An 8,188-nucleotide genomic window follows, 5' to 3' on the forward strand; every position below is an offset into this window, starting at 1 on the left:
CATAATGACATCAACGTACTGCAGTGCTCGAATGTTTTTGCCAAGCTTGTTAAAGGTCATTGCTACTCCGATGAACTGCGAGGTCAATGGGCTCCACTACACCAAGGGATACTACCTAGCAGATGACATCTATCCGAGATGGTCCACATTTGTGAAGACTATCTCAAACCATGTGCGAGGAGGCAAGAACTTCTACTTTTCCAAGTGTCAAGAGATTTGCAGGAAGAATGTCGAGTGGGCATTTGGTGTGCTCCAATCTCGAATTGTTGTTGTTCGGTACCCTGCTCAGACCTGGTCGAAGGATCAAATGTGGAAAGTCGTGACTTGTTGTGTCATCTTGCACAACATGATCATTAAGGGCGAGCAGCATCACCTAGTGTTTGACACTGAACCTTATTACAAGCAGGGTCCTTTTGTCCAAGTTGATCACCAGCTAGCGGCAACCTGGATTGCCTTCCTCAACCTGCATCAGGAGATTCGAGATCCACATGTGCATCAACAACTGCAGCACGATTTGGTGAAGCACCTATGGAGGCTCAAGGACAATGCCTAGTTCGATGTGTGATGAATTATGAGTTTTTATTTGTTGAACTATTTTGATTTGTATTAATTTCTGTGATAAAAAATAAACATATGTTGAATTTGTGTCGAAGCACGTCGAATATGGGCCAAAATTGATTCAATTTTACGTTGAAAGTGTGCCAATTTACACCAAAAGTGGGCCAAAATCAACGATTGGGGGGCGATCTTGGGGGTGGCTGCTGGGAACCCGAACCCTCCATGCCGATTTTTTCGTCGGCGTTATTTTATCCTCTCGAGGCGTCGAACGAGTGGAGGCTCTTAGAGTCCGCCGCCCTTCACTGATTTTTTTCACCCGTGCCCCTAGACCGCAGTGTTATTTTATCCTCAAAAATGCTAGACCTACAAAAACTTACAAAGATTTACTTAACCTTCCAAACTAACTCTTCTCTCCCCCCTTGATTTTCAGTGGGGGTGGGGCCCCTCATCCCTCAATTACTAATCACAATCTTACACATCAGTTTGTACGTAAAATCTTTACGTAAGCCTTTGTAGGTGTAGCATTACTCTTTTATCCTTGAGGGCGCCGAATGACTGGAGATTCACTTAGATTCCGGCGAGCGCGAGGGACGAGGGCGGAGCACCCTGCAGCGGCTTTGGGAAGCTCCACAGACGTCTGTTTTCCTCGGCAAGACGAACCGGTATTCAGGAGGGGCGTGCACGTGCACAAGTGAGAAAAATCACGCTTTGTATTAACGTACGTTTCCAGCAGCCAATTCTAAGGCCATCCAAACAGCTGAATTGGAGCTTCCGAATACCAATTCACAATTCGAAGCCTGGATACAAACGCAGCGAACGGTTTGCCACATAACAGAGCTGAAGAAGAATTTTACTAGAATCAGCGAGGCATAACTTTCTTATTCAGGGACAATTAATAGTTTCTGCACTAATCGTTTGTGCAAAGTGGTTTGCACGGGCATGGTATGTTCAGAATATAAAATATAATTTCCTTTGGAAGGAGCAAAATATACAGTAAACCTACAAAATAGTGCAAAGAAGGGCAGCAAAATGAAGTGCAGAAGGACACATCTTTCTCCTTATCCATGTATTTGCAGATAGCCGTACAAATATTGAGCAGGATGGCCCCGATACTTGATAACAAGGGAGATGAAATGTTCCAACTGGAAGCTCCATACCGCAGCTTATGCAGCTTGCCTTAATTTTTGTGTCTTCATCTTCAGCCGGTCCATGAAATGAGAATTAGCCTGGAGCCGCCCTTTAACATAAGCATCTCTAGCAGCATTGGCCAACACGTCGGCTTTCATCGCATCTTCGACTAGAGCATACAGTGTTCTCATGCAATCTTTTCTGTTCTCTTCTCGATGATCAAACCTGCAAAAGTAATTTCATTATTATATATAAGTAGCACCAAGTGATGTTTGTAAGAATACCATCCTAAAATCTGCAAGTATAATAAGCCAAGGAACGAATATAGCATATGGATTAAAGAATACACACATGCTACCCCTAATTGAGTTGTTCGTCATAACACATCGAAACAGTCATTTGAAATTGTGAAATTTTCTAGCATTCTTCGATGTTTTCGATATTAAAAAAAATCAGTTTATGTTTGCCAAACCACAATTTTTAAGCATACCTAACAAGCACCTTGAATAATAAGCAGACAAAGGCCGAAACCTATCAGCAAAATTCACTGCCAAGTGCAGATAAAGCACGATACAAATCACACTTAATTGACTTACATATTAGAATACTAGAGCGCTTAATATGGTAACCAGAAAATATAGCATATCAGCACAGATAAGAGTTTTAGTTTAGCAAACTAGCAGAGTATGTACTTGTTTAATCATGTTTTTCTTTCATCTGATAATTAACAGTTGCAACCTTCATCTAATGGATGTTCCATTTTACTATGTAGATACATAATCTACCCCGAATGTAAGCATGGACTACAGTCACAGTACTTATATTAAGACGCAAGAACTACTGCATCTACAGAAAGTACAGTTCTGCAAACAGCAAAAACCATCTCGGCAATATTAGTGTTACATGCAACAAACTGAGTGATACTAGTATGGAAGATGGAAGCAGGAACATTTGACATACCTTTCACTGATTATTGTGAGCTCATCTTTTCCTGAATTATACCTCTTTCCAACAACCTCACGTAATCGACGGAAAGCATGCCGTGAAAGTCCCAGTTCCTTGACGGTTACACTGAGTTTCACTTTCCTATTTTTGGGATGCCATGCATCGCCACCAGGAGCAAAGACAATACGTGACTCCCACCTTAGAACAGGTCCCTCGCCAGGTGGATCATTCAACTCAACGCTCTTATTATCTGCCCCAGAAAGTTCATCTACAGTCAGCGGCTCTGCTTCCATCAGTTCTGTGCACTCCGAGACCATTTTATCCTCAAACTCTTTAAATAGCTCATAAGCCTGCTCAGGTTCAAGCTCCCCCCTCTCACACATGTCCCCCAACTCGTTAAATTTGGCCTCCACCTTTTGCTTTATCTCATCTGGATGTAATACAACAGGATATAGAAAACGAGTCAAAATACATCAACCAGAGGAAAAAATACAGGGAATATCAAAAGGGCCCTGACAATCTATATGGATATAACAGCCTGCTAAGGTAAGCATGAAAAAAGAAGAACAAAAAGATATTCATATCAAGTACTAACATGCACAAGTGAATAGCTAGGGTGTTTGCAACTACACACCCAATAGAAAACAAACCAGATAGCATGTAAAAAGGGCCACAATCAGGTAGAGATGTACATTCGGTTGACATGATCAGTATGTAAACCCAAATGAACACCGACTCTATAATAATAAGTTCAGCGTATAACATCTCATTCATAATCACTGGCATGTGCAACTTATAAGCTAACAGCAGTATTTTTCTGCAGTACTGACTACTAAACTGATGAATAAAGGTTCGTTTAAAAAAAAAACTTCTATTAGTGGGTACTTATACATTCATGCAACAATTTCTTCAAAGACGAGCGCACTGTGCATCCACTTACAGTGCATGCCCAGTGATGCATAAAAGACTAACAACCCTCACAATATAGTGCCTAAGATGTCCAGGAAACTCACAAAGATTCCATATCTATAATTTTACATGGTAAACAATCGGATAATATTAGATAGCAAGCGGAAAAACCATACGGGTACCAGTAAAATGAATACATAGGCAATAAGGACATGGTACTAGCTGAATTTCATTCACGGTATTGCTTGCTAGGGTAAGGGCCAGGAACACTGGACAAACAGGAGGCTCCCATTAGGCAAGATACGAATGTGCGCCTAACCGGTCGAAACAAAGTAATGAACTAAATTGACGAAGTGAACTAATTATTGAAATCTAACTCTAGTAGATGGAATCCAGTTATATTATATTGCTGGTGGAGATGGAGAGATGCTGCTTCACTATTCCAGAGGGCTTGTGCCAATGGAGATATGGCCTCAAATAGGTGAAACATAATATGGCAGTGCTATAGACTTCTAGCTCTGAATTAAGAATCAACGCAGAAGCCTTGTATTTTTTATACTTTAAATATACTAATGACAGGCATAAGGCAATGAAGACTGGCATGTACAACAAGTCGTCCACATACAAGATAATAGAGACTGAAAAAGCTCACCAGAACTGATCAGCTAAGTGAAAAGGACAAAGGGAGACAAGCAATATTCCCTGTGGCGTACGAAAGGTGAAAACATGATAGGTCTGTCTAGCTGGTTGACCATAACTTATCTTTGAAGAGGTCAGAGAAAAATAGACACAACATGCCTACTTCCCTTGAAAACAAATGTGTCCAAATCTTCTTGATGGCAGTACAAGACCATAAAGCGATGCATCACCCAACAACGACAAAACACAAAAGGAAGCATGGTCACACGAACTTCATTTGGATTTGTATTCTTCTAGAGGTTTACAATACATACTGAATGAAAAAATTGACATTTATTTCTTGGTCCTTTGGGGCATAAGTATTCTAAGTTACATATGAACCAAAATGAAAACAACTCAAACCTCATTAAAAAAATCAAGACATACAAACAATTTCATTAAACAATAATCACTTAGAGAAAATCACCACAACTGGCAAACCTGAAATACTATGCCGAAAAAATCTAGCTATCATGGAACTAACTAATGTGGCAAATACATTTTATTTCTCACCATCGACCTAGGCACTACATTCAACCCAAACAAAGTAAAACCTATATTTATGAAAGATCTACTTCCATTATAGCAATTAGAGAAACAGGGAGATATAGATTCCACTGACCGGGTAGTAGCTTGTCCCAGTGGAGCATGTCCTCGAGGATATCCTCGCACTCCTTCATGTTACTCAGCTGGCCCTTCTCTGTTGCTTTCTTGATCTCCTCGTCCCACTTGGTATCATTCATGTTAAATGACTCATCGTCCTTCATCTTTTTCTCAACATACTGCCTCGCGTTGTACAGGTCAGTGAGCTCCTCATCAGTGTCATGCATCTCGTCAAAGTCAGCCTCAAAGTCCCGATCATGGACCTGAGGAAGCGGCCTGTTGCGCAGCTCCTCGATAAGTTCATCATCGGTCTCACTGTGTGCATCTGCAAGCTTCCGCTCGAGAACAGCCACAGCGACAGTCGATAGCTCCACCTCATCCTCCACCTTATAGTAAGTTTCCAACCTCCGCCTCAACTCTGCAATCAGAGGAAATCATCAAGAACAGATGCAGAAGAACGATTCGATATGGTGCACATGCACGTCCTTCGACTCTTTGGCGGATCATTTAGCCGAGCAGCTAGTGTTCGTGCGTGTGCGTCCGTTGGGTCGAGAGAGCGAAAATGTTTGAGGAGAAATACCTTCGTTTGGGACGTCGATGGCGGACGGCGGAGGGGGAGGCGGTGGCGCGGCAGCCGGGGGAGGGGGAGGGGGAGGCAACGGAGCGGCAGCCGGGGGAGAGGCATCGTCGGAGAGGAGGCGACGGGAGACAAGGAAAGGGAGGTTGTTCTTGGTTGTGGGGATACAAGACAGGGGTGGGGATGGGCGGAGGCGGTGGGAGTGGTGGTGGAGATGGGTGAGAAAGCGCCTCATAGCGGCGGCCGGAAGATGGTGAAGAGGACGGTCACTGGAGCTTCGGCGGCCGCCGGAGATTTAGGTGGCGGAGGCGGAGCAATGGTGCGGCGGCGGGGAATAGAGAGGGGATGGGCCGAGAGCTAGGTCACTCGCGGAGTGTCCCTTTTTTTTTTCCTCTCTCTTTTTCACGAAAAGTTCCTTCCCTTATTTGTGATGGGCTCTAATAAGAAATACGCTTTGGGCCGGATAGACTGCCTACTTGGGCCTTTAACAAAAAGACGCTATTCCAGTTTTCAATCTATATATACCTACCTAATCTATATCTATACTCTATACCTAATAATAAAGCGGCTATTGCTTCCATCGGAAAACCTACCGCGGTATTTTTATAAAAAATCCCCTTAATTTTTTTTATTCAACCCGTGCTCCATCATTTATCTGCAATGTAAAAGAAAAAAAATGATTCGCTTCAAAAATTATACCCGTACGCATTGCCTCCTCCCGTCGACCCTGGGCCACCCTGGCTGTGCCCAGGCCACCGCCACACCACTCGCTGTCGCGGCCGACCTCAACCGCCACCCCTGTCGATCTCAACTCACCCGCCTCCGCGGTCGTACCTCTCCCCGCTCACTGCCCCCGTTCGCGCCGCCCCTGGTCCACCCTGTCATGTGCCCAGGCCGCTCCCACACCACTCGCCGCCACGGCCGACCTCAACCACCACTGTTGTCGATCTCAACCCACCCGCCTCCACGGCCGTACCTCTGCCCGCTTGCTGCCCCCGTTTCGGCGCTCGAGCACACAGCTTCTGGATCAAATCAACGCGACAGCTACAGTGACTTGGGATGATGCGTCTGCTCGATGCAGAACGGCGGCAACGCGGCGGAGCGAAGTATTTGCAGGTGGAGGCGGGCCTCCATGGCTCACATGGGGAATTCCGAGGTTATGGCGCGGCAACGACGACTCCTTATGGCCAGATAGAGGCGCCTAACCCTTGCTCCTCTCATCGTATCCCCTCCTCTGGCAGGAACTCATCATCTGGTGAGATCCCCTCCCCATGCCTCCAACCGTGTGCCAAGCACCGGCAAGAAATTTCGTTTTGTGGGGATTTGTTTGCTGATGAATGAATGTATTGAATGTAAGATTGTATTGTTGTAGAGACAGAGAATGGAACACCACCTTCAGTTTGTCATCTGATCCCACATTCTCTACCCCATGAGTGAAATAAAATAACAGTACATTGATCAATTCACGTAGCCTCTATGTTTTGCTTTGCTTGTCCCGCTCAATTTCTCATCATGGTGGAATTAACAATGGACGGGTTGATTTCTCAACAAAATAGGATAGGACTGACTACATTAGTTAGTTAGCTTATTATTTTAATAAATCAAAATGATTATAAAAAGATTAAAAGCATGTGGTATTTTTTTCTCCCGTTGCAACGCACGGACCCTTTTGCTAGTAATAATAAAGCGGCTATTGCTTCCGTCGGAAAACCCACCACGCCATCTTTATAAAAAAAACCTGTAATTTTTGTTATTCAACCCGCGCTTCAATTTCTCATTATGGTGGAATTAACAATGGACGGGTTGATTTTTCAACAAAATAGGATAGGACTAACTACATTAGTTTGTTAGCTTATTATTTTAATAAATCAAAATAATTATAAAAAAATTAAAAGCGTGTGGTATTTTTTTCTCCCGTTGCAACGCACGGGCTATTTTGCTAGTTCTAATAAAAACAAAAAGGTTGTGATGGGCACCTGAGCTCAAGCCTCTCCAATAGGTGCCCATTTTTAGAAAAAGGTTGTGATGGGCACTTGAGCTCAAGCCTCTCCAATAGGTGCCCATTTTTAGAACACCAAAATGAGCTTGGAGCATAATTTGCAGCATCAAAATGGGCTTTTGAGGGCATCGAAAAACGCACATCTTCAATAGATACGTTAAAATAGGGCATTAGTACTCCAACACATGCCCTAAAATGTTTGTGTCTCCAAATGCATATGTATGTAAAAGAATATGAACTATGACTAATTTGAACTTTCCAAAATCATCACACACATAATCACCAACATATCAAATTCAATATCAAATCTACATAATAATTTGAAATGCAAACCATAGCCTTATAAAGCAACATATCAAACATAGTTCATCATTAATGCAAATAAAAGTGCATATAAACATAAAAATATCATGGCTACTCAACTTTATTTTCTCTGTTATCATAAACAAAAGTTTCACTTCCATTATGGTAGTGAAATGGCAAAATATCGGAGGCAAATGTTAAAGCATGTCGTTTTTTAGAACTTGTTTCGGCAAACTTTGTTTCTTTGCAGTTAGGAAATGTTGTTCGCCTTATTCCAAATTGCATCTGACTTCAACCAACCACAACAGATATGAAAGAACAAACAAGTTAGCATTCATATGATCATGTATTTTCTTCTTGTGACTTTTTGTGATTGACCTGTGAATGATCAGTGTGGCATGGTGTTAAAGCTTGTGATGTCCTCATGAGGAAAGATAGGAGTAGGACAAGCCATGTGGAGATGGCTCTTGTCTGAAGAATTTAGAGAA

General features: G+C 42.9%; 1 protein-coding gene across 1 annotated transcript; it reads right to left on the minus strand.

Annotated features, from left to right (window-relative positions):
• Positions 1 to 1,406: 1,406 nt before the first annotated feature.
• LOC123444469 (proline-, glutamic acid- and leucine-rich protein 1-like) lies at positions 1,407 to 5,792 on the minus strand. The gene is made up of 4 exons (XM_045121182.1): positions 5,402 to 5,792; positions 4,841 to 5,239; positions 2,647 to 3,061; positions 1,407 to 1,911 (listed from the first exon to the last, which is right to left on the minus strand). The coding sequence occupies exons 1-4, from the start codon at positions 5,631 to 5,633 to the stop codon at positions 1,722 to 1,724; spliced, it is 1,236 nt and encodes a 411-aa protein (XP_044977117.1). The 5' UTR covers positions 5,634 to 5,792; the 3' UTR covers positions 1,407 to 1,721.
• Positions 5,793 to 8,188: the final 2,396 nt, after the last annotated feature.

Source organism: Hordeum vulgare, chromosome 3H (assembly GCF_904849725.1).
Source record: "Hordeum vulgare subsp. vulgare chromosome 3H, MorexV3_pseudomolecules_assembly, whole genome shotgun sequence".
In the NCBI taxonomy this organism is placed as follows: domain Eukaryota; kingdom Viridiplantae; phylum Streptophyta; class Magnoliopsida; order Poales; family Poaceae; genus Hordeum; species Hordeum vulgare.

Bases quoted from the DNA above. Each gene is read 5' to 3' on its own strand.
- LOC123444469 (XM_045121182.1), bottom strand. From the start codon at position 5,633: ATGAGGCGCTTTCTCACCCATCTCCACCACCACTCCCACCGCCTCCGC. The intron at 5,240-5,401 runs GTATTTCTCCTC...CTCTGATTGCAG, and splicing joins CATCGACGTCCCAAACGAAG to AGTTGAGGCGGAGGTTGGAA. The intron at 1,912-2,646 runs GTATGTCAAATG...TTACTTTTGCAG, and splicing joins CTCACAATAATCAGTGAAAG to GTTTGATCATCGAGAAGAGA.